Source organism: Musa acuminata, chromosome BXJ1-5 (assembly GCF_036884655.1).
Source record: "Musa acuminata AAA Group cultivar baxijiao chromosome BXJ1-5, Cavendish_Baxijiao_AAA, whole genome shotgun sequence".
In the NCBI taxonomy this organism is placed as follows: domain Eukaryota; kingdom Viridiplantae; phylum Streptophyta; class Magnoliopsida; order Zingiberales; family Musaceae; genus Musa; species Musa acuminata.
Window position 1 is genome coordinate 31592501 of NC_088331.1, and position 24890 is coordinate 31617390.

Consider the following 24890-nt stretch of genomic DNA (forward strand, 5'->3'; position numbering starts at 1 on the left):
CAAAAAAACTGAATCTCAATCTAATTTGCAAAGCAAAAGGCATGTCCAATCACAAAAATCTCGAAAGAGGAAAGAATCAATAACAATAACAACAAAAACGTAAGTCCCAAATAAAGGTCAACTTTTAATTACGATCAAGTTATATAGCTTGAAGAGAGAGTTAATAACTTGGGACGAGTTTTAAAAATCATGAAATAAGCACGTCGTATCGGGTGATTCTCCATACAACTAACTGAACAAGGAAATTAAGTGAAATGATAGAGAAACCATAGTATCAAGATAGAACATCAACATATTAATAATATAAGAAAGTGCGTCCGACGTAAGAAGAAAAGAAGAAGCACATACTTCAGCACACATAGGATGCCTGTGCAAAGTTAGAGGAGGATGCATTTTCTGCAATCCAAATTGATTATCCTGAAACATGCGAGAAAGCACATGAGTTTGTCATTATATTGAAAACGTATGATCTAAATGTAAAATCCACAAAGCACTGGATGATATCCAACTGTCATGTCAAGTCATTAGATCCATTTAACAGATATAAACTGTGGCTAAAAAACAAAGTGTCACAATCAAGTCTAGGTTTATAGAACCAAGAACAGAAATTATTAGTTTAAAGTCAAGGTTAGGTTAGTTGCAGATACATGAATATAAGTTGATCCATCCCAGTTCTTTATAAAGCAAAGCTGAATAAGATATAGAAACTGAAGATCCAGAGATAACATTACAACAGCAAGAATTTCTGGCGATAAAAAACTTGTTAAATGCCAACGAAATGCCCCAAAGTGCATCTTGAGGATGTAGGTGGTGTCCCTCAAAAGCAATTAAGTTCTTATAAAGCAAAGCAAATGATGTGAAAAGTGCGAAAGAATAGCAAAATAAAAAAAATGCAAATTTAAGATTTCAAATATACAAAATAACATAAGAAGTAAAAAATAATGTATTTAAGTTGAACATCACAGATATTGCCATCATTGCCAGTTTCATTATTCTATGCCCTCCAAGACTAGCACTGAAATGTCAGAACAGACACTTGGGTCCAAAACAAGACTCGCCATTATCTTTTCGAACAAAAATCTTGCTGATTTACCGTAGGGCTCTTTTACCTTAGGATGCGATCAACAGGAAGCATCCAAGGCAGCTAGTACAGGAGGCAAAAGCCACCAATACGAATTGGTTCCATCGATTACACTGAGGCTAATACATTTCCCGATCACAGCAAATTTCTCGGCATCCACTAATAGCTTAGTAAACCTAGATCATGCAACTACCACTACGAATTCGACCAGATCCCTCCACCAAATCCAAAACCCCAAAACCACCCACCAAAATTTGCGGAATCACGACACTCATCATCAAGGAAAAAAATAAGTATATTCGATTCGAAGATACAGAGAGACATACAAACAAAAAAGGAGATTTTTTTTGCCACAAAACATCAAACACAAAAAGAGGAGAACCAAATTAAGACGAGAAACGCGGTCGACCGGATGAGGCCGCAGCGGCGAATGATTATTAGGATGATCCCAGGCGCACGGAAGAATACCTGCGATCGATGACGTCTCTCCACCGACTCGATCGGAGGAGGCAGTCGAGTAGGAAAAGAGCGGCGAGGGTGGGAAAGGAGCGAAAGAACTGCGCACCACGAAGTATGGTGCGACCCGAGTCTTAGAATTGGACCGGTCATAACTTTAGGCCTAATTAGACCCGAGCCTGGCTGAGTACATGATATCTGAACCAGGCGGATTCGAGAAATTAGACCCGTGATCTCGGGAACAGCTATTCCTCTATCGGGTCGGAGTGTAAACCGGACGCACTCAGGATCAACCCGGTAATTCGAAGATCCATATTAGGTTCTAGTGTAAATCTAATCAAAGTAAGGGTTAATTTGTTTGCTCGGAAGATGGAGGAGGGTGAGAGGCGAGTGAAGACGAGAGCGGAAGAGCGAGAATGCCGACTACTCGTTCGGCTTCACGTCCTCGTATGGATTTACCAGGTTCGCTCTTCTCCAATTTCTACATGTTTATTGTATCGTTAGACAAGTCGATTGCGTGAAGAGTTCCGATGATTTGATCTTTGTAGTGTTCTTTTCAGTTGTGCACCTCATAAAATTGCTCGTCAAAGATCGTAACTTCTCCAAACAAAGGCTCTATTGAGTAAATACCTCGATATATGAGAGATCGATCAGGCTTCCTTTTGTAGACTAACTTCATATTATTCTCCTCTGGTTGTGGATAGTACTTTTGCTTTCGTTTCTAGTGTTCGCTACCTGTCTAAATATATGCAATGGTATAAACAGGTTGCAAAATTTTTTTAGTTTGTTAATCCATGTCGATTCCGTTTTTGCTAGATATTTTTCGTTAAATTTGTCAACTTTCATCAGATGCATAACATTTTTCCTGCGTTATTGGGCGGTCTATTGTATAGTAGGTTCAGATTTTTACTAGTGTTCAAACTTAGAGAAGTTGGAAATGCTTTCCTGGTTAGATCTTTGTACTGGTTGTAAAGATTTAAACCTGTTTTTCATAATTCTGGAATTGATTTACGGTTAAAAATATCATCTTTTACTTTCATGATCTTTCCGAGTACACATGTTGGTAAGACTGATGTTACCTTGATTTTGCCCGTATCATGTGCGGTTGGAGAATGTCTATCATGTGCTAGGCGTGAAGAATAGCTTACTATCTGTTTCAGGGTTGACAACCTCAGGTAATTATGTAGGTATTCAGGTGTATCATGATACGAAGTTGTGAGATACACCAATTTGGAAGGTAATGTCTGTCAAGTCAACGAACCTATACCAAGAGATCTAGGTATATTAATGCCTTTGGGTGCTAGATAAATGAGTTGACACAAATTTGTGTTGGACGACTATTTGATAATATTGTGAAATTTGTGATCGTTGTGTAGGGTTTTCTAATTGATCTTGATCTTACATCATGTAGTATTCGTCAATCGTCATATCGCGCTTTGATGTTAACAGTTAATTTTGACTCATAATTTACTATTCTTTTGTTCATTATGTACCAATATGATATTCGGATTATGCTTAGATTAATTACTTAGCGACTTATGTTTAAATATTCATTGGGAGATTTGTGGGGAATTGTGTTTTCATTTAGGCCCTTGAAGCTATATCTTGTGGTTAACATGCTATTATGTAATTAGTTAAAACTGGCCCTTTAGGCCGTATGAGTTGGTAGTGGGAACAGCTAAAGACGTTGGATTAATGCAACAAAATAAGTTTATTAGTTCAATGAAGAATACAACAGTTAAAATTATGACATACTAATTTTCAAGGCACATCATTCATCAGCATGACACCTCGTAGCTAGTGTTATAATAGTAGAGATGCAATGTCCTTTTTCCCCTCAACTTTTGCATTTTATGCTTGTATATTTCTGTGGGATTTAAGTTTTTTTGGATTTTGTAGGAAGTTATAATGATGAGGTGCCCATGGATCTAATTGCCCATTTGTCTTTGTTATCATGTGCCATTCTAGTAGGTATTGATTGTACCAGTTTAAACCTACATTGTTTTGGTTTGGCATAGCACATGTGCCAATTGATAGGCATCATGCTAGCACAGTAAAGGCTTATCTTTGTACAATGAAATTTAAAGTCTTGCATTTTCCTAATTTAGAACTGTCTATGATAATGTTCTCTGGAATACATTCATAGAGCTACTGCATGGTTTGTGTACAACTTATTGCATAATACTAGGTGCAACGATTGTAACATTTACTTTGAAAGATAATAGATCCATGAGGTGATAAACCACCAAATGGTACACAGCTAGTAGTACCCTTGGCCAGTGTTTTAGGTGGTTGTATATGTGCCTGGGTGTTCAGTACTGACAATTGTGGTAGGATTCATAGCCACACGTCTCATCCTGCCTATATATAAAAAGCACTGGCTCAAAGCATGACGAAGGACACACCTCTCAACCTGTCTATGCATAAAAAGCACTGGCTCAAATCATGACAAAGAACATGTTGCAGTAGCTGGAAATGAACCTTGAATATGTGCCAGGGCAGAATACTGTCAAAAGCATAACGAAGAACATATTGCACTAGCTGGAAATGAACCTTGGATATGTACAAGGGCAGAATACTGTCGTACGAGTAAGCAGCTGGTGCTAGATTGAGAATTGATTTTATATTATCATTCTGTAGTTATTAGGATAATATGAGTAGCCAGAATTATATTATGATCAGATTTAATAGTTACATTCTGATCTCTGATAAAAGGTTTCAGGGATAAAATTATGCAATTACGAGGTAATTGTTACATTATTGGCTATAACATATACAATATTTTTCTTTATCTTGATCCTTTTTAGTATAGATTTGAAGATTTTTGGGAAAATTTTATGCGAAACACAATTTGTTTGCAAGTAGTTCTAAAGAATGTCAGTGTTCTTTTTGGTTTGTTTTAGGAAATAGGCAAGGTAATCCCCCCTAAAGTGGATTAACAATACCTACCCTTTTTATATTAAAATCTACATCTGAATGGTTTCTATTTGTGGCTATATTCTGTAAGTCTGTTGATGCCTTTGAGAAAGCCTACTTGCTTGTGGACTTTGGCTAGGTGATCAAGCCCTTCTGCAACCTTTCTCTAGAAAGACTATTCTTATCTTTCATAAATCCTGACAGATTAAATGTGGCATCCAGATTTTCAGTCAAGAATTCAAGATCTTACCAAGGGACTTGCTATCTGGTGGAGTGTTGGGTTCCATCAAGTACAATGGCAATATAAGTAGTCGATGATGCAAATAACTGTTGAATAATATGCAAGAGCTCGGAGCTATTTGTGAATCTGTCATAGATGTTCTCTCAATCTTGCTAGGAGTAGAATTTCATGAAACGTAGTTGTCTGCTCGACTGAAACTAATATTGTGATATTTGGCAGCCCATACTTCAGGTTTTCTACCCCCATCCTGATAGACCCATCATATTCTTGATGAAAATCATAGCTTGGTATTGTGTGCATCATTGCATTTTGCATGGTGAGAATGTTTTAGTTTTTCCAAAGACCAGCGATGGAATTTCAAAGAAAAGAACACTTGTAGGCTTTGGCAACTGCATGGAAATGTGCTTCAAGTTCAGAAGGAGATCTGAGCCCCTGCAGTAGCTTCAGATTGTTTCAGAAGTACTGCAAAGCTAAGCTTTGATGGATACTGTAAAGAAGTACGAAGATGTCCAAGCATGGAAAACACAATTCTAAAGGTTTAAGTTCTTACATTCAGTTTTGTTAGTTGCTACTGTTGTGTAGAAGTTCATGAGCTGTTGTTCTCAGCCTTCTGTAATGCTTTTGTTTTATGGATGTTTTCACCAGGGAATGCATAGGAGACACACCACTTCAGATCCTCTCATTCTTCTTCTCTTTTTGCATTGTTCTTTTCTTTAGCCATTCATGAAAAGGTTGCTGCTAACATCCAATGTCTCCTCAGATAGGTGCCTTGCTGACACAGAATAATCATCACTTGGGCCTTGGATGTCACACCGGTGGTTCTTAGAGCAGATAGCTCATGTGTTCTGAACAAGGAACAATTCCATACCTCCCACGTATATTATGGGTGCGTAATCCCTTGATACGGATCATTTTCAATGTGAAGTATTGCAGAAATTGTCATCAACTAATAGTCTCTTATTAGTCGAATTGTTTGGAAAAGATCAACTAAAAAGATTACACTGATTTACTGATCTTGCTTGTCTGTATTGCCAATGATGGTTATGGTCTTGTTCTTGCTTGTATTCATTCAAATTGATCCAATCATTTACCTTGCTAATTCAGAGTTCTCTCTTTCGTTATCACCTGAATATACTCTTGTTATTATTATGACACTCCGAGATTGTGACACCCTGATTTTATTCTACATCATAAGTGAGAGGATATATGTGACTCTACGTGTGGGTAAATGAGTTCACAACCGTTAACTTATGTATATTAGATCATATGTTTCTAGGCTCATCAAGTTAAATGACCAGTTTTCCTATCATGTTTGATCTCAATAATTGGTATTAGGGTTAGATAAGGTGCGATAAAGGGTTCAATTAGGAAAGGACTATTATATATGAATGAAGTCGGAGGCGCATTACAGTGTGAAAACATTAGAAAGTTGGTTCTCACATGCCACATATTAGGGCATAATATTGGGCTACCTTTTGGTTTTGGATTATTTTGCGTCACATGGTGAGTTTTCTCATCGGGTCGGATTGTGATAATTTATGGATCTTCATGTTTATATTTCACAAGCTAATTCCTGTATCCTTTTGTAGACCATATAAAGATTGGATGCATGCAAGGATCAAGTCTCATCCAAGTTGTGCTCAGAAATTACCAAGTTAGAGCTCTGCTTTTGGAGTGGACTAAAACCATAATAACAAGTCTGGTGTGTATCTTCACTTGTGATCTTTGGGAAAATGGAAGACAACTGGGTTCGGTACGGCACATGGCTGATTGGCACCCACCCACTTTGGGTTGCTTTGCCTATGGGTGGTGATGGTGGTGGTGGCGGTGGTGTTGGCAGCAGAGGATTTCAACTAGATTAGAGACCTGAGGATTCCATTTTCATCTGTTAAGGGGTAGTGGCATCCAATGCCATCCTGATCTCTTCAGCCAGAGAGAATACAGAACAATGAGTCCATCAAACTTGTTCCTATCTCATCAGTTCTGTATATTTCCTTTGGACCACAACTGCCATTTTCATGCTTCTTTTTGGTCTGTCCCCCCATGGCTTGTCCGGTGGCAGATGCTGCTGAACTAAACTTGGCAATGAAAGTGACTCTCTCATGGACATCAGCACTTTGATCGGATGAGGTGATGGAGTTAAGATTCCTTGGAAACCCCACTTTGACTACAGTGCTTGATTAGTTCTCACGATGATGTATTGGCTAAATTATAGGTGCTCTTTTAACTTTGGTTGTACTTGATTTGAGGAGCTTTGGCATCTTGAGCTCAACCAGAGCTGTAGAAGTTTCAAGACCATGAATGTGTCATAAAAGAAATGTTCTTGATCTGAGCAGTTAGGCATTGGCTTCTTGAGGTCAAGCATTTCTGTAAGAATAAACCTACCGTGACAACCATATGTCTTCCCAAGGCATTCAAAGAGGAGAGATGGATTTGTTGAGATGTGTGGAATTAGGCATTCAAGACTTTTTGGCAAATACCTATTCATGCATGCTGTTGGGATTTTTTTTTCATCTCCTTGTTGGTATGCACATGAGATATCGAAAGCTACATATTTTATTACTCTTCTTCGCAGGTTTTGTTAAAGCTCCATCTCTCTAGCTTATTCTGCATTACCAAACTGTTGCAGCAACCCAATGGCACACCATTTATGGCATAAGAAGGAACTCTTGTTCTCCCCACAAGTTAGATATCCATCACTTTTTCTTTCTGTGCTTGTATCTGAGGAATGAAAGAAGACCTCATTTTCTTTGCCCTACAAGCTCTGAAGTAGCCAAGTGTTGTTGTCATCTCCTACAAGATATGCATTTTTTTTTTACGAGTGCACAATTAATGGTAGTACTCTTGTGAGTTGCTCCTCCTAAGATATAACTACTAGACCTTTTTAGATCTACAAATCTTATTGACTTTGTATCCTCATTAGAGATAACCTCATAAAATTGTGGCTATGGATTGCTTCAGCCTTACACATGAAAGAGAAGCTAAAGCTCATTAGAACATAGACAGTGGAGTCTATGTTGCATAATGCTGCAAGCTGCAAGCTGTTTTATTATATGGTTTGATCAATTTCTAGTGTTCCATTTTGATCCTTAGACACACTTTACCTTTTTCTTTTTTTTGTCTTTAAAGAGCTTTGTAGAACGTGGGTTGCCAACCAATTATTGTTGGAGAATGTGTGACACAGTGAGGTGAAACCTTAATTGAAGTTGCTGTACAAAAAAAAGGGATTAAAGTTGCTGTGGAAGATAATAGATTTGTTTGAGTAAAGCCTCTTATTATTTCATGACCAACTGTTTTTCTAAGTAGTTTCAATTATGACTAAAATTGCAGCAAGAATCCTGTTTTTTTTTTTTTTTTTTTTTTTGCTGGAAGTATCTATTACTGATTTATTCATCTAAAATTGCAAATTTTCGTTTCCTGATAAGCATATTTGATGTTTGTCTGCTATGACGAGGGAGATATCATTCCTTGATTGCTCTCTTCTTTTACCAATTAATTGAAATTGCATTACCTTAGCAATTAATCCAACATATAAATAAATAGTGCTTTTCTCTTAATTTGATCCTCTTATCTTGGGTCTGATGAGTGAACCGGTCAATAACTCCGTTTGATATAAATCACATACCAAAATATTTAAACTAAAATTTATATAGTATATACTCATCAGGCTCGTATAAGTCAATCATACTCATTATCCACTTCCGACGTAAAACTAATTAGGGTATTAAAAAAAACTTTGCACATCATCTATCAAGGATACTTTTTCATTTGTTGAGATCATGTTGGATTGACTGACCTTCACCGGAGTAGTCCAAAAATTTTAAACTTTCATCATGAAGATGAAGAAGAAGATGTACCTTTCGTTAGCAGAGGCATTGTAAAATATATCAATTTGAGTCGATAAATGTTTGCCATAAATCTGTCCTACAAGTTTCAGTCGGAGGGAATTGTTCTTCCGTTGCTGTCCTACGTGCTGTGCTGGTGGAGAATAGATAGATAGGCACTGAAATGGTATAATGTCCACCACCCACTTGTGTAGTACGTAGGGAATAGGATTTGGTGCCTACCAACTTGCACCGAGGAAGATATCTTGCATGCAAGTCTTCCCGACATGGCCAATCTCCAAGGCCAACTCCCCCATTCTTAGTAATGGGATTCATTGGAACAGTGGACATGCTCGGAGGTGTATTAAATCCATGGAGATTATGATAGAGAGAGAAGAAAAGAAGAAGAAGAAGAAGAAAGAGAATATATCTCAGGCAAGTTACAATATTACAGTAAACTGTAAAAAAAGTAGATTGCCCAACTACAAAAGGTGTGCAAAAGTCTCCTCACACACAAACAAAGAGAAGATGACGACTATCCATCCATCTATTGTACGACCCGACCCAGCTGTGCTCGAGTGTGCATGGATCAATGAACATAACAAAGAGGCAGAAAATGGTAGAGATGTGAAAGCTTGAATGGAGAAACAATTTCTGTGGTCTTCACCCTGCAGAATTTAACTGTACATACAAGTTAGGTTAAGGGACTCCACCCCCCATTAAATTTGGGGGACCCCAGAGAGCAATTTTTCGGAACTGAATTCTATATTTGGATCGCCACTCAAATAGGAAATCTAATAAATATAGTCAGTTTTCGATCTCTTGTCTTGATTAAGAACTCTTGAAAGAGAAATTGACCTGCCCACCTGCAAGACAACACTTGTCCTCACTCGAAGATGTTGTTGATGATGATGGGGATTACTATTTACTTAATATATCTTCAAGCATTTTCTCTAATCATCCATTTGTTATTATTGGCAAGGAAGATAATAATAATAAATCTAAAGTTTATCATATACTAAAGATAGAGCACCCACCAACAGATATCCAATTATGAAAACAGGTGTCAATCACTTGAAATTATTAATTGACAGAGTTGTCACTCGAGATAATATTTCATTAAAGACTAGACTACATGTGAACTCATGAAAACCTAAGATTTGATTTGAGGCACAAATAAATATGTATTGTACTGCTGAACTCAACAGAGTAGCAAAGCAGAGCAGAGCAAATGGTTGAAATCTGGATTGCATTAGGAGTCAAGAGGTAGCAGGTCTAGTCTCTCTGACCTTGCTATTGTTCTGTAAATGCTCCTGGAAGAGCAAGACATGGAAATAGGAAATAAGACAGACAACTAAAATGAGAGACAACCAATCCCACTCCTGATCTACTAATTGACTTTTAGCTCAGCTCAGTGTTTTTGTACTATCAGTAATCAAAGTTGCTGTTGTTGGATTATCAAGACACAAACTCACTTTATTTGTCCCTTCGAGTGGAGATCTTGCCCATTTATTGTCTTATAAGTAAACCTCCTGGACATTTTGTCACTGAATTAAGACATATTATCTACTAATGACTACTATTACAAGATGATGGATACGCATCGCGACCTGTTCCTCCAAATGGCAGAAAATAAAAATATGAGACCTAGTAGAAGGTCTAACAAATCAACTTTATCCACTAATATCATCCTTGGAAGCATCACTGTCGAAGACAACATATTATTTATTCATCATATGTCCCTTTCACGCTTCCTTCTTAACCGAGGGTTGAATGAGGTGAGTTCCATTTCTGCTCTTGAGAGGAGCACAAATGTTCTCCCAATCAGTAACTGCACCTTCGTTTTCTCCTCTTCTCATGGAGGAGAGTTGAATGCTCGAGAACGAGAAGTCAAACCATGCAGGAAACTAACCCTGCTGGACGCAAGCTCACAACAATAATCCGTAGCCCATTCCATTCGATTCTGATAATTACGATTATATTTATCCCATCCTCTACCGCGCACAGACTTTGCTCGAGTAGGCTACTCATCCGATGTGACTCTCACGTGAGCCTGACCTGTGGGCCCACGGGTGAGGATGGTGTCACGGCACCCGCGGTGGGGCGTCGGGGACACCCGAACGCCTCTCCTAATTGGAGTCCATCACCGATGTCACTTCGCTCACTGCGATCTGTGATGTGACGTGCCCAATCTTTTGCCGTCCAATAAGTGGGGCCACAGCCATTTCCGAACCCCTCCTCTCCGAATCGGTGATACGGACACCACCGTTTTAACCCAATTCCGGTCCTCCCCGATCGCCACCCCGGTCTACCCACTTTTTGGCAACCCAAAAAAGAACGGCCCGTCGATCGTACGGTTCACAGCTGTCGACGACACCAAATCGTCGCGGGTGGGTTCCGGTTGAGCCCGGCACACACCCGCGACCGCACGTGCCGAGCGCTTCTGCGCGCTCTCTGGTCAACTAGTCCTCCAGAACTGTTTACTCGAAATGAGATAACCCAAAACGGACAAAGTTTGTGAGGAGAGGGGGGTGAGCAGCTCGGCCCGCCGGCGTACGATAGGGAGATGCACGCGAAGGACAAGATAAAGAGGAAGCGGCCATCAAAAAGGAGGACGCTGGTGTGGCCATGCAGCGGCTGCTTTGTCTCTTTTCCTCTCCTCCTCCGTCCTTGGGAGGAATCCGAAGACTGCGGGCGAGACGAAGCCCGAGCAGACGCCGATCTTTCTTTCGAGGAGTTTTTCGAGGGGAAAGAAGGTCGTGAAATTGTTCGAGATCCACTAATCTTTTTCTTGTTTTTGCCTCTCCGATCTCACTTCTTTACCTTTGGCCATCGCATTTTTTTGGGAGTCGGAGTAGTCGGCGACACCTTCCTGTCGAAGAGATCATAGTCGGTAACGGTGGCTTCCGAGTGGCCTTGATTTCTTGATCTTCTTTGAATTTTAGTTTTAGTCAGGAAGAAGTTCTTGAGTGCTTGGAGGTTAATCTCTTTTACTACTCCTTTTTCCCCTCTCGTTCAGCTCCCTTAGATTTTCATCCTCGGTGTTGCAAGTGGGAGGGCTGATGTTTCTGGTTTAATTTTCTTGGAGGAGAGGGCTGATGTTTCTTGCGGGAGAGCTTTCTTTCTTGTTGATTCTTGTTTGGGTGTTAGGGTACTCAAAACTTTGAGAACCATGATCATGTTTTGACTCCATATATATGCGAGAAAAACCCAGTCATATCTGATCTGAATACAGATCATTTTCTGAGACAGTTTTAGATTTCTTCTTTAACTGAAGCTTGATTTCGTTCTTCCCAACTGTACAGTTCAGAAGTTCTTCAAGATTCTTCTGCTCGGTTAATTTTTGGCTCTTAATTTTAGTTCACGGCATGGATATATACTGACTTACCTGAATCCTCGAGCCTCCTAATTAGATACCAACACAAGATGAGATAATGGAGATTAGGTTTCTTGTGTTGCCGTTGTTAAGACTAGAAATTCTTCCCTTTTTTTCAGCTCAGCTTCGGTGCAAAGGACATCAACAAAGATGGGAAGGGGTAAGATTGAGATCAAGAGGATCGAGAACACCACAAACCGCCAAGTGACGTTCTGCAAGCGCCGGAATGGGCTGCTGAAGAAAGCCTACGAACTGTCTGTGCTTTGCGATGCCGAGGTCGCCCTAATCGTGTTCTCCAGCCGCGGCAGGCTATATGAGTACGCCAATAACAAGTATGTCGGTGTGTTGAACTCTACATTTCATGCTATTCCCTTGATCATATAATGTCTCGACAATAATACACCAAAGTTGCTGAAGAACTTCACAAGAGAATTGCTTTGAGATGCATAGCTTTGTTGAGGATCTGTAGATATTGTTATGGATCAGCTTCTTACCTCATATAATTTTCACTCCGTGCCCGTTTGGGCCTTTGGGGAGAAGAGAAAGGAAAAGGATGTCGGGGATGGAGATCGAGCTCCAGCTAAGTCCATCCTTTCCTTTTTGATGATGTTTTGCAAGGTTTTGTATGTACTTGTAGTGGCCAAAGAAGAAGGGGGGAATGGATAGATGTTAGATACCACTATCTATGTTTTTTACTTGTGGAACATTTGTGTCTATAAATGGCTAGGGATTCGAAACGATGCATAGGAATAGGATGTTCCTATCTTCAACTCGGAAAAAATTGCAGTCTCTCCTGAAGATGGCTCTCTCTACTAACTGTAAGGTGTGTACAATTTCAAGGCTATTCGTAAGGTTTTCTTGTTTCCCTTTTATCCTTCTTTTTCTTGTTTGGTTTTGCCTGGTCAAATCTCTCTATCTCTGTGTGGGATTGATGTGGCTTCTGCCTGCCTTCAATTAGTGCCTGTCTGATCCCTCCATTGACAAGAATCCATAGGCTTACATTTCCAGAAAGACGCTCCCTTTAGATGCATTACCTGTCTCCATTGATGACCTTGTGGTTCTTTAGTATCACCAAAACGTTGTATCTCTCTATGCATTCAAGTTGTTGTTTTCTTTGGTGTTTGCATTGCGTTCACGAAGCCTCCGTCCCTGCAGCTACCTTCAAAACCACCTTTCCTGCCTCTCTTGCATCTTGAGTTCTAAACCTTGTCCAGGATTCAAATTTCTTTTCTTTCTTAGGGTTTGGGCCTCTTTTGTCACCACCAGGGAAACTGGCGCCTCGCTAGAATTGGTTTCTTTTCTGGTGCAACACCTTATGTCTCTCTCTCTCTCTCTCTCTCTCTCTCTCTCTCTCTCTCTCTCTTCTCGCCTCACCACCATGCGCCATGAGGGGAGCATGGCTGTTTGGAGATGTGTACTACGCGATGATGATTGCCTTGAACCGGGGAAGGGGTTTTACTTCTCGGGCCATGCGCCTATTCACGTCACTTACACGCTCGAGGAGTGGGGTGTCGTCGGGCCATTTTGTGTTCTCCCAAGGTGGCCTCTTTATGTTATCTTGTCTTTCCTTTTTGACGAAACCTTAACTTCGTCGTCAATCTTGTGGGATGATGATTTACAAGAGTGGGAGGTTGGAACGCTGAGAAGGAGAAAGGACGAAATGTAGCTCACTGTGAAGCCTCTGATAAGGTGAACGTTTGATTAGAAACTCTGCTGCTAAGTACATCTCTAGACTCCAGTTCCCATTGACTGTGTTATCACTGCATCATGTTCTTGCTTTCTAGGTATTAGATATAGGTAGGTATTACTGCCGTATTAGAGGACTATATGAACTTCAGAATTGAAAGATATGTATTGGGTAAAACAATTACAGATTCTTAGGGTATATATATATATATATATATAATCTGGGTTAGAGTGTACAAGCATACTCCGGCTTGGAAAGCTTAGAAATTTAGAAGACTGGACATAAGACCAGTGGATGAGAACTTCACCAGATATATGGGATGGAAATCAAACGTAACTTAGCCCATCAGAGTTCTTGAGAAGAGAACAAGCTGATATTTAGTGACCGTTTAAGATGTGTTCAGCCTCTTCCAGGTAGAGATGTGTTGGAGAATAATTTCGTCACCGCAGCCATTTAAGAGAAATATATCTCCTTCTTTTGGAACATTGTATCAATGATGACCATTATTGTATGGATGCCTACAAGGGAGGATTGCCTCCGGTCTCACCCAAACTGGTACTGTATGGTATGATATGACATCAGATGACTAGTATGGTTACATTTTGAAAAGGGATATGGATCGTATCTTCTTGATGGCTAATATATTGTCCAGATGATAATTGCTTACTTTGTGTGGCATATTGTAGTCGTTGGCTGTAATTTCAAGAGCATTTATATATTCAGTTGTTTCGGCCTCCACTCTTAACTGGTTTTTTCTTCTCAATCTACTTGGAAATCTTCCGATCTTCCGTGTATGTATGTGTCTAGAAATATAATCAGCTTTCTTGATTAGGTGCATTGCTCTAAAGATGGTTCTTCTTATTTCCAGAATATTCATGTATTTGAATAGAGTTTTAGAATGAGCAGATGTTTTGTGGGATATCTGGCTCGAAAAGTTGGGCTAGTTTGAGATGGCATTGGGGAAGCTATGAAAGAGTAAAAAAGAGAGTTAAGCGGTTGAGAAAGAAAATAAGCTCGCTGTTGGCTAAAATTGATCTGCTCGTCTCGCGATCTGTATGAACACTGAGAATTACTCCATGCAAGTTGAGTCATCTGGCATCCTGTTCATCGTCTTTTTTGTTTTAATGTGATCATCATCATCATCATCATCAACACCATGGACATCATGTTCAGTGTTATCATTCTTTGTCAACATGTAGGATTCCTAGGGACTTGTTTGCCTGTGAACGACTGGAGAGTTCAATAAGAACAAGTTTGGAGGGAAAATTGCCCGTATTCGAACGGTTTCTCCCTGGAAACTTTGATGATGATGATGATGATGTTTCATTGTTTTATTCTAATTCCCAGCGTAAAATGTAAATATCTGTTTGAGAAATGTTTTCGACTATGTTCTGAAAGAAAGCCTCACTAACTGCTTTATTTGTATGTCTTGTGTGGTTGTTAAGCATTTCAAACTTTTACCTTGTACAGCTGCTGCAAGTATTTTAAGTTTTTCCCATCTTTTGACAATCATATGCATCAATAAATTGTTTATTACATCTTTGTTGTTTATGGCTCAGGATCAAATATCTACAACAAGAGTGCAGCTGAATCAAAAACCTCTTCCTAAGATTACTAGGATCGACTAAAACCAAACCCTAATTATCTATCTTGATAAAAAGAAATATGAGATTTACCAATCACTTTTTTGAATTCTTTTTATTGAATCTTACTTAAACTAACATGTTCTTAGATTTACCAACCCTAATTCCTTTTCCTTTTCTGTGCCACTTTCTTTTCCATCTCTCTTTTCTGCTTCATCTACGCATTCGTTTCCCATCCTCGGAAACATGACTTGCTGCTTGACCATTCCGCAGTGTGTAGTAAGTATGATAGATACTTGTTGTCCATCGTTTCATCTTTCGAAAAAGAAAAATCAAATATCGTACTTGACATCATACTTTATATCAACTTCTCGTAACAAGTACGAGATACTTTTGCTTGCTTTGCTTCTCGTGTCATCCGTCAAACAAGAGGGGTGTCACCTTAATTTTGAGTCTAATCTTTAATTCACCCCTTGAGGTTGTCAGTGTGATTGAATTCTTCCGACAGTATCACTGATTTTAATTCGGTCATCCAGTGAAGGAGTAACATCAGTCGGTCTTTAATGATAGTTGCTCCTCCTTGGTCATCTAGTGATAGTTGCTCCTTGGTCAGTCTTTAATGACAGAGTCTTTTTAATGCTGTATTGTAATATTGACAATAATGGAACGGCTTAAAAAGCAAAAAGAGAAATTGTGTTTGTGTGTAAGTAATGATTCCATATATCTGAAGTCTTACATCAGATATCCAACCAAAAGTATTTTTTTCTCAGTGTTTTTTCTTGCTTATTTGAAGTCTTACATCCTGTGCCTGCTCAGAGTCACGTAGGATGGAAGGTTACTTATTCGAACATAACCCACTCGTATTGTCAGCAAACTTAGCCACTTATTTTTGATCCTTCATCTTACTTACATACATACATACATACAGTTAAAGAGTGCTTTCTCATCCCAATATGAGACATCCTCTTATTCCAAGGAATGGTGGTGCCAGTGTCATCCTCTTATATTTCCAATTTCTTAGCAAAAAAGGTTGGTTTATGTCCTCTGGGTTTGGGGTTGGCCATTATTTGTATCCAACACTGGATTCTGAGTTTCTGATTGGAGTCGGCTTCTTTAGACAAAATCAAGATCATCAGTAGCTTTTCTCAGTTGGCTTCAGATCCCCCCCTCCCATGTTTTGGCATGCCAGCACAAGTGGATGATGGTCCATGTTCCTTCTTAGGTTCCATCTCACACCTACAAGGTTCATCTTGTACCCTTGCGATTGTGTACGTGTAGCCAAGGTAATAAAGATATGTGAACAGTGAAAGAACCCCCACACACTGTGTGTTGTTGTACCCTTAAAGCCACCAATGGAGGTGACCTGTGCTGTGGTGCTTGTACGCGCCTTGAGAGTTCCAACCAGCTGTGGCTCAACCTTGTTCAGGATCACTGCAGTCCCACATATATCTTTCATCTTGCCTTTTGTAGTGGCGCGATCCTACCTTGCACACCACTCGGTGCAGCTTTTGTCTTGCATGGAAAGGATTCTTGCCCATATCTGTAGAATGGAGGTGACGAAAGGGGAGGGGTCCACTGAGTTCGATTCAAGGATTGGTGCTCCGTTGGAACGTGTGCAGAAAGACTCACCCTTGTGATAGATATGTGACGCTTCAATGGAAAGAAAAGTTGGAACACATCACATGAGTACTCTATGATGGATTCTGTCAGCAATCCCCCTATCCACCCTCGCCAGATACGTTGTTGGACTGTAGACCTGGTATGTGTGTGTGGTAGATTTCTAGAGAGAGAGAGAGAGAGAGAGAGAGAGAGAGAGATCCAGTCGTCAGTCAGTAGTTGATATTTAGCTAGAGGGAGGAGTTAAATTGTTGGACTTTTGTGGTGCCTATGGTCAAGATGAAATCGTATACGGGGTTAGATGTAGACTATTATGTTCTGTATGTTTTCTTCCCTGGAAAGAAGAGCGAAATGGCTGGCTATATGTTTTCTATCAAAAAAAGCCTTCAATACTGCTGAACATTATTAGATCCTAAATACATTCTTCCTCCACATTCTACCAGGTAAAAGATCCTAAATACATTATTAGATCGAGAGAGTCCTTTTACATTTACCTCCCTTCCATTATGTGCATGCGTATAGGTAAATTTGTATGTTTCTATCATGAACTCATGCATATTTCCTGAGCAAAGACAAGTAATTGCAGAAATGAAAACTTGGGGTCTTCAGTAGCTGCAAATATATATACATTGTAATACTGCATTAGGGACCTCTCTAAGTTGTCCATAACAGCTATTAGAAATAATCAATAAAACCAATTTCTAAGTTATTTGGTGATCTGATTATGCAAACATTTCCCTGAAACTTCTCCTTTGGCATGCAAAAGGTGGCCTTATTTGTGTGTTTTTCCTTCGAGAATAAGTACACTACAAGTTATCCATATAATTCATGAATGATATGTGGATCCAATCATGCTTAGATCAATGGATCTTGTAAAAGTATGGACTGCAGTGACAAATTACATCTTGTCAAAGTTGTCATAATTACATCTGTCTGTCATTCACTGGTTTCATTCAACATTTCTTGCAATGTCCTGTAGGATTATTTGGTCGATTCTGTGAGCATTAAATGCATGCATTGATTGATGCTACTGAAACATAAGTGCGATGTTGCTTCCTAATTTAATTTGTTGCTTAAAAATCCTCATTCCAGCATAAAATCAACAATCGAGAGGTACAAGAAGGCATGCGCTGACAGTTCGAGTTCGGGTGCCATTGTGGACGTCAATTCTCAGGTAAGAATATTATTCCATTCAGATCTTCTTCATTCATTGTGTTGTACTCAAAAAGCTTAATTTCCCCAACTATAGTAGCACTATGAGCATCATGATCTTTAGCTATTCTCTATTACTTATTAGTGATTTGTTTTAATTATTAACACTGCATTCAGTATTAATAATTGATGCTAAACTTGCTAGACTGCATTCAGTATTAATAATTAATACTGCATTCAGTATCAGTATTAATTATTAATGCTAACTAATACTGCATTCAGTCACAAATCTAGATGTATCTTCTAATCAAGATTTCTGATATTATTGATGCTATACTTGCTAGAGAATGCCTATGGGTTGGCTTCCTACAGAGTAACTTCAGAGAGAAGAGAGAGAGAGAGAGAGAGAGAGAGAGAGAGAGAGAGAGAGAGAAAAGACAGTCTGAAGAGTACTTTAAATTTGTAGTGCCTCATAATTGTAGCAGTAAAAAAAGATCAATTATAAATTTTTTAAACAAATGATAAACTCAGCTACGTAGATAAAAAAGATCAAGTACTCTTCTGTTTGAAACTGCTCCAAACGGATGAATAGTTTACAAAACAATGAGTTTTGAAATTGTTCTTGATCTTCAATGCAATAGTAGTTTATATGAATTTTTTCATTGTTTTGGTACATTCATGAAAAATAAAATTCTTCATCGTTGTAATAGTAGATTTGTTGTTGTTGTAGTAAATTTTAGTTGATCTATCTTGCTTTTTTTTGAGAATATATTAAAATTCTTCAAAGTTAAATTATTTGATATGTCGTGCTTGTAACCACGACATGATCTTGAAAGAGTAACATATTCTTATTTTTTTAGTTCATGAAATTGCTACAGCAGACTTTACCTTAGAAGTTGAGAGAGCAACAAATTTTTATTTTGAAGTTGTCCATAAAATCATCCCTGAGCCAAGGTTAAGTATAAATCTTAAAATACTTTTTCTAATCATTTGTACGACCAATCTAATCACTATCATAGAACTCTTTTACCTCCTCTAAAGTGATACCTTGTAGGGCCATGCATGAACCTGAACAACAAACTAACTACAATCATAATATTCTACCTTGAATGTGTGAGATAAATTAATTTTCCAATTATATTTCTATACTACTTCTCATATATATATTTTTCAACTCTATCATCTAACACCAGCTTATTATTTATATTCATTGGAGTCCTTACTAACTTATAAACTGTCACATGAAACTTTTTAAATTAATCTTTAACATTATTTTTGACAGTAAAAGATTTTATTTATATCTTGAATAATTTTCATTCCTATAAAATAATATAAAAGCCCCGAGTCAACCGTATTTTTCTTACATTCAATAAGCATATCCAATGAATTTTCGATATAAAGCATATCATTCACATATAAATAGACAATAAAAAATTGTATACCTTGAGCTTTTATACATAAGGTTGGCTCACTTAAATTTTAAAAAAAATTATATTGAAAGAAGTAATTATCAATTCTATTGTAGTATGCCCACGGTGCTTATTTCAAATCGTATAATAGTCTCTCCAACTCGTAGACTTTATCCTCCTGTTTTTTTATTTTAAATCATTCATATTGGTTGGTTTAAACTTCATTTTACGATTTTTCAATCAAGAATGTTGATTTAACATCAAATTGATAAACATATCATTTTTTTTAGCTGAAAATGCTAACATTGAATAAATCATATCAATTTTTGTAACCGAAGAAAATATTTTTAAAAAATCAATACTTGAAATTTGAGCATACCCTTTGACAACTAAATGGGCTCTATGTTTTTATAGCAAGCCATCAGTATTAAATTTGACTTGTGATAAACCCCCTTAAGTCCAATTATTTATTTTCTTAGGGGCAAATTTACTTGCTTTCAAGTCTTATTTTTTCAATAGCTCGGGGTTCATCATTCATTGTGTGCACCCACCCATTCTTCTTTCTGAGCTGCAACTTCAAAACAAGTTCTAAAGCAAAACATGTAAGATCAGTAGGTTGGATATATTTGTGAAAGATTACAAGACTTTCTCAGATGTGTTTCATTATCATTAGTCACTTGAATCAAAACTACTCAAAATCCGAGAAGATTCAAGTAAGGTTTTAATAATGGGCAATATATCATGTGCCTTATAGATTTCTTCTCCTACAACTATCGAAATTTCAACTGCATTAGAATTCTAAACTTCTTCACTAAAATAACATTATGAATTATGATCAATTTTTTAGTTGAAGGATCGTAAAGTCTAAAGCCTTTTATTTTATTATGATACCTCACAAATATGCATTTAATGCTTTTATTATCAAGTTTACTTCTTTTTTATCAAATACCTTTTAAGTGGCTCAATCAAACTTTTTTGATCAAACCATGCTTTATAATGTGTTTTACCTTGAATGTGAAAAAATGATTTAGTAAATACACTACTACCGCACTCACAACTTTTGCCGAAAACTCTTTTTTGGTTTTTTTTTTCCTTTAAGCATATATCTCATTGTCTCGACAACAACTTAGTTTTTCTGCTCTACTACTCTAATTTGTTGGTTTTTCTGCTCTACTACTCTAATTTGTTGGGGGGTGTAGCTTGCAGTCAATTCTCTGCGAATGCCTATATTCTTGTAAAATCTAAAAAAATCTTTAGAAGTGAATTCACCTCCTTAATCAATACATAGAGTTTTAATAAAATAGTAACTTTATTTTTTTATGTAAGCTTTGAAATTTTTATGAATCGAACAGGCTTTAGTTTTTTTTTTCAAAGTAAATATACCTATATCATTCTTGTGCAATCATCTATAAATAATAAAATATATTTACTTTCATCACGTGGGATAATTTGTATAGGCTAACAAATATCTATATACATAAGCTCCAACCATTCCTTGGCTCTCTAAGAATGGTGTTTCTGAGATAAACTTTTGTATTGTTTTCCAAAGACGTAAGATTTACAAATACTATACTTATTCTAAATTTTTGGTAAATCAACTACCATAGCTTTTTTATTAAACAATTCTAGTATATCATATTTCATATGGTCATATCTTCTATGTTATAGTATTGATTCATCAATAATAATAGAAGTGAGTGCAAGTATAAAAAATAAAAAATAATAACATATGCATCTTTTTTCTTCTTTTTTTTTTATCATCCTCATAATTGCTATCAATTTTTAAATTTGTATTATAAATTAAATATTTTTATCATAGAAAATATTATAATAATTTTTTCTCATCAATTTCCCTATACTAATGAGATTTTATTTTGATCTAAAAATAAATATAATATCATCAATAAATATTTTACTAGATTTGATGTTTAAAACAATGGTTCCTTTCCCATTCCACTTGAATTTCACCACTATTTTCCATCTACACTATGTACTTGATCAAACCATGAAATAAACTTTGATCACTTATCATATGGCTATTACATTCATTATTTAAAAACCAAACCAAACAAAACTAAAACATTCTTTATTGGATGTTATAAAAAAATTATTTTTATCTTTTTTCTCATCATTATTTTTTTCATAATAATTTACTTAATTTTTGTTCTAATAACTTTTTTTCAAAAAGATCATATTTTTCAATAAGAGAAGAAAAGTATATTTAGATTTTTATTTTTATATCGATAATCTTTTTCAATATGTCTAACCTTTTTTTTTTACAACAAAGACACGTTAACGGGTTTTTTTATTACCTTCGTTGAAATTCCGTTAACTCTCATTTGGTCGACCTTATCCTTTACCTCGAAAATTAAATTGTTAACAACCTCTATCATTCTAACCTTTGCCTTGAGATTTGATTTTTGGATTTTTTTTTTAATTTTTCTTAGAATCGATCTTCATCTGAAGAGCATGTTGTGAAGTTTCAATTGAAGATCAGTTCAATTTTTTGTTCATGAACTAAAAGTGAGTCTATTAATTCATCAATAGATAATGCATTTATATCTTTAGCCTCTTTTATAGTAGTAGAAATCATATCAAATTGTAGAGATAAGTTTAAGATCACGTTATATCAAAAAACTGTAGAGATAAGTAGAAATCATATCAAACTATTTTACTATTGTTTGATCTTTTAGGTTTTCATTATAAGATCACATTTTTTAAGATTTTTTAAGTTTTTGTTAATATTGATACTGGCATGATTAGAGGAAATATGGACTCATCTATTACTTTGTAGCTTGTAGAGGGCTGTTGCATTTTTTTTTGTATATTTTCATTCATTTGATCTTTTTTTTTTTATCGTTGGTAATGTTGGCATCCTATAGATCATACTCAACAAGACTAAGTTTTATCAAATTTCATAATCCTTACGAAATAATTTTTTTATGTTAATTATCTAAAATTAATAATTTTCAACTTTGAAGATGGAAAGAAATTGATTGGAAACACTTGCTCTAATGTCTATCATCTTTTTATTTTCACTTTCTGGATCTATTGATCTTCGATCTATTAAACCTCAATAGATCGAAGAGAAATAAGATTTCCAATCTATAGTAGTGTCTTGGATGAGTCTAAAAACATATATTTATAGTAGTAAAAAAAAAAAAAAATTATAAAAATTTTAAATAAATGATAAATCACCTAGATAAAACTAATAAGACAACCCACTTATCCACATCCACTCATCCGTTTGAAACTGCTCCAAACGGATGAGTGGTTTTGGATTAACTTCATCAGTGTGCCTACCGTTCTATGGTTACGTGATCTTGTGAGCTATTAGATTCAGTTTGCTTTTCATGGCATCATAATGCATTATAAACTTTTATGTTTAGCATATTCATCATGCTCATGATTTTGTTCTTTTGCCAAGTTGATATTGAAAACCATACCTGTGATCTGTGGCTCCATTGATATCTAGAAAACAGGTTTACATAGCAAACATTTAATAGTCATACCGGATGTTGTTGGTTAGATTTCCTATGAGTGAATGAAGAATCTAATAATGCATTAAGAAAAACACTACTATATAATCACTTTGGGATGGACGATGTAGCCAGAGAAATATAAAACAGCTCAACATATCCTCCTTTAACATCACAAGCTACTAATCTATGTTGAAGAGACGATTAAGTTGTTTTTCATCTGTTCCACTTAGGTTGTGTACTGCAGCGTCAAAGAATAATGAGGAGGCCTTCTTCTAGTGGTCTGTCAGTCAAAAAAGATGGTGCTTTTTATTATGCATCAAGGTGGAATACCAATTAAATCGATCGTACCATCAGTGAATCAAAAAAGTAATTTCCAAGAAATCGATTTTAAGGAAGACAGGAATGCCAAATATATAAATAAATAAATATATATATATATATGTATACATATGAAGAGATGGAGGATCTTAAACTTTCTTTTGCTAGGAAGCTCAGATATCACAAGTAAATAAGTTGTGTCTCGTTGATGCATGCAGCACTACTATCAGCAAGAATCTGCCAAACTTCGCCACCAGATCCAGATATTACAGAATGCGAATCGGTGAGTTGGCATCCCCCATCTCAAAGTAAGTAGATCACTGATGCTCTGTGTTCCATCTAAATCTCCTCTTCCAGGCACTTGATGGGCGACGCTTTAAGTTCTCTTAATGTAAAGGAGCTCAAGCAACTAGAAAACCGACTCGAAAGAAGCATCACAAGGATCAGATCGAAGAAGGTAATCTGCTACCGACAACTTATTGCATCTTGTCGTCTCCGAGTACTGATACATTTTCCTATCATGAAGCATGAGCTGCTGTTTGCAGAAATCGAGTATATGCAGAAAAGGGTAAGCATCGATCACCGATGACTTGGTTTCTATTTCTTGATGACTGATCTACCTTACCTTGGATGATGGCAGGAAGTGGAGCTTCAAAGTGACAACATGTACCTCAGAGCCAAGGTAAGTGAGCACAAGCTAAACATCTTCTCTTAGGCCTGATCGCAACAAGAATCAAAGATGTGAAGCTGATTCTTAGACTTGGGGTTCAGATAGCAGAGAACGAACGAGTGCAGCAACTGAGCATCGTGGAAGCCGGCGCGGAGTACGATGCTATTCCAGGAGCATTCGACTCCAGGAACTACTACCACGCGAACATATTGGAGGCAGCAGCTCACTACTCGCATCACCAGGACCAGACAGCCCTGCAGCTCGGCTACGAGACCAAGGCGGATTCAGCGGCGTGAAGTGGAGCTGCCGACGACATTTGCTCCGCCTAATGTTTTTATTCATGGTCAGAAACTGTCTCCGGAAAGACTTGGCTTTTTCCCTGACACACACGCAGCTGCTGCTTACTATTACGTGCGTTGACGTATGGACGTATCTCATGTGGGATTAGAATTGCCTGTTGTTGCATATATATGCATATATACCCGTAAGAAGAAAGAAACCTTTTTCTTTGCGATGGAGGGCCTCTGGATCGGACTACGGGTGTCATCGTTCTACGATCCGAGGGAGTTTCAACCCGAATGGATACAATTTGTGAGGGGCTGCCTATATTCGATCTTAAGGTTGATTTTGGAACCCATTCGAAGGGATAACACTTTGTATTTTACTTACACTCTCGTGTTTAGTTTAGGATTGATTTATATCCTTAGTCTCTCAAAAACCTATTATCCGTAGTAGTAGTAGTACGTTAGAGCTTTATTATAATACACGAAGGAGAGAAGGATATTTATGTTGTGAATATTTTTATTTGTAGAAAAGTATTTTAAAAATATTAAAATAAATTTATAAATAATAAAATAAATCAATCAATCAAAAAGAGAGTATAAAATCTTCCTAGTTTACAAATATTATTTTCTTCTCTTATCAAATATTATTGGGATAATCTGCATTCTTTAATCGCTCTTTTTTTATCTATCCACGTAGGTCGTAAGGAATTTTTGAATGCATTAATCTTTTTTCATGAGAAAAACGAATATATTCAAACCAAATAATTTTTTTTAATACATCTCTCGATTCCGAT

At 37.0% G+C, this 24890-nt stretch overlaps 2 protein-coding genes and 1 long non-coding RNA gene across 5 annotated transcripts in view; 2 read left to right on the plus strand and 1 right to left on the minus strand.

Annotated features, from left to right (window-relative positions):
• LOC135675057 (uncharacterized) overlaps positions 1-1693 on the minus strand; it is a 2389-nt gene extending 696 nt beyond the window's left edge. The window contains exons 1-2 of one of the 2 annotated variants that reach the window (XM_065185317.1): positions 1550-1693; positions 349-417 (exon numbers count right to left, since the gene is read on the minus strand). In XM_065185317.1, coding sequence (XP_065041389.1) covers positions 349-417; positions 1550-1690 — 210 coding nt within the window. In that variant the 5' untranslated portion in view covers positions 1691-1693. The other variant, XM_065185318.1, reaches the window with a different exon arrangement.
• A 205-nt stretch (positions 1694-1898) lies between these two features.
• LOC108952857 (uncharacterized) lies at positions 1899-7136 on the plus strand. Its single transcript, XR_001978013.2, has 4 exons — positions 1899-1999; positions 5074-5230; positions 5340-5580; positions 6284-7136. It is a non-coding gene; the product is annotated as an uncharacterized LOC108952857 (long non-coding RNA).
• A 3909-nt stretch (positions 7137-11045) lies between these two features.
• On the plus strand, positions 11046-24323 carry LOC135674130 (agamous-like MADS-box protein MADS1). 2 transcript variants are annotated; one of them, XM_065183623.1, is made up of 8 exons: positions 11052-11274; positions 12019-12226; positions 17874-17955; positions 23361-23425; positions 23500-23599; positions 23669-23710; positions 23783-23824; positions 23914-24323. In XM_065183623.1, the coding sequence occupies exons 1-8, from the start codon at positions 11085-11087 to the stop codon at positions 24106-24108; spliced, it is 924 nt and encodes a 307-aa protein (XP_065039695.1). In that variant the 5' UTR covers positions 11052-11084; the 3' UTR covers positions 24109-24323. The 2 variants fall into 2 exon arrangements, with proteins under 2 accessions (XP_065039694.1, XP_065039695.1); XM_065183622.1 differs by having other exon boundaries at positions 11046-11274; positions 23500-23710.
• Positions 24324-24890: the final 567 nt, after the last annotated feature.

What these genes read in the sequence shown, in the direction of transcription:
- LOC135674130 (XM_065183622.1), top strand. Translation starts at nt 11,085, where the DNA reads ATGCACGCGAAGGACAAGATAAAGAGGAAGCGGCCATCAAAAAGGAGG. An exon ending in GTTTTTCGAGGGGAAAGAAG is followed by an intron (nt 11,275 to 12,018) that starts GTCGTGAAATTG and finishes TTTTCAGCTCAG; the next exon opens with CTTCGGTGCAAAGGACATCA. An exon ending in ACATGTACCTCAGAGCCAAG is followed by an intron (nt 23,825 to 23,913) that starts GTAAGTGAGCAC and finishes CTTGGGGTTCAG; the next exon opens with ATAGCAGAGAACGAACGAGT.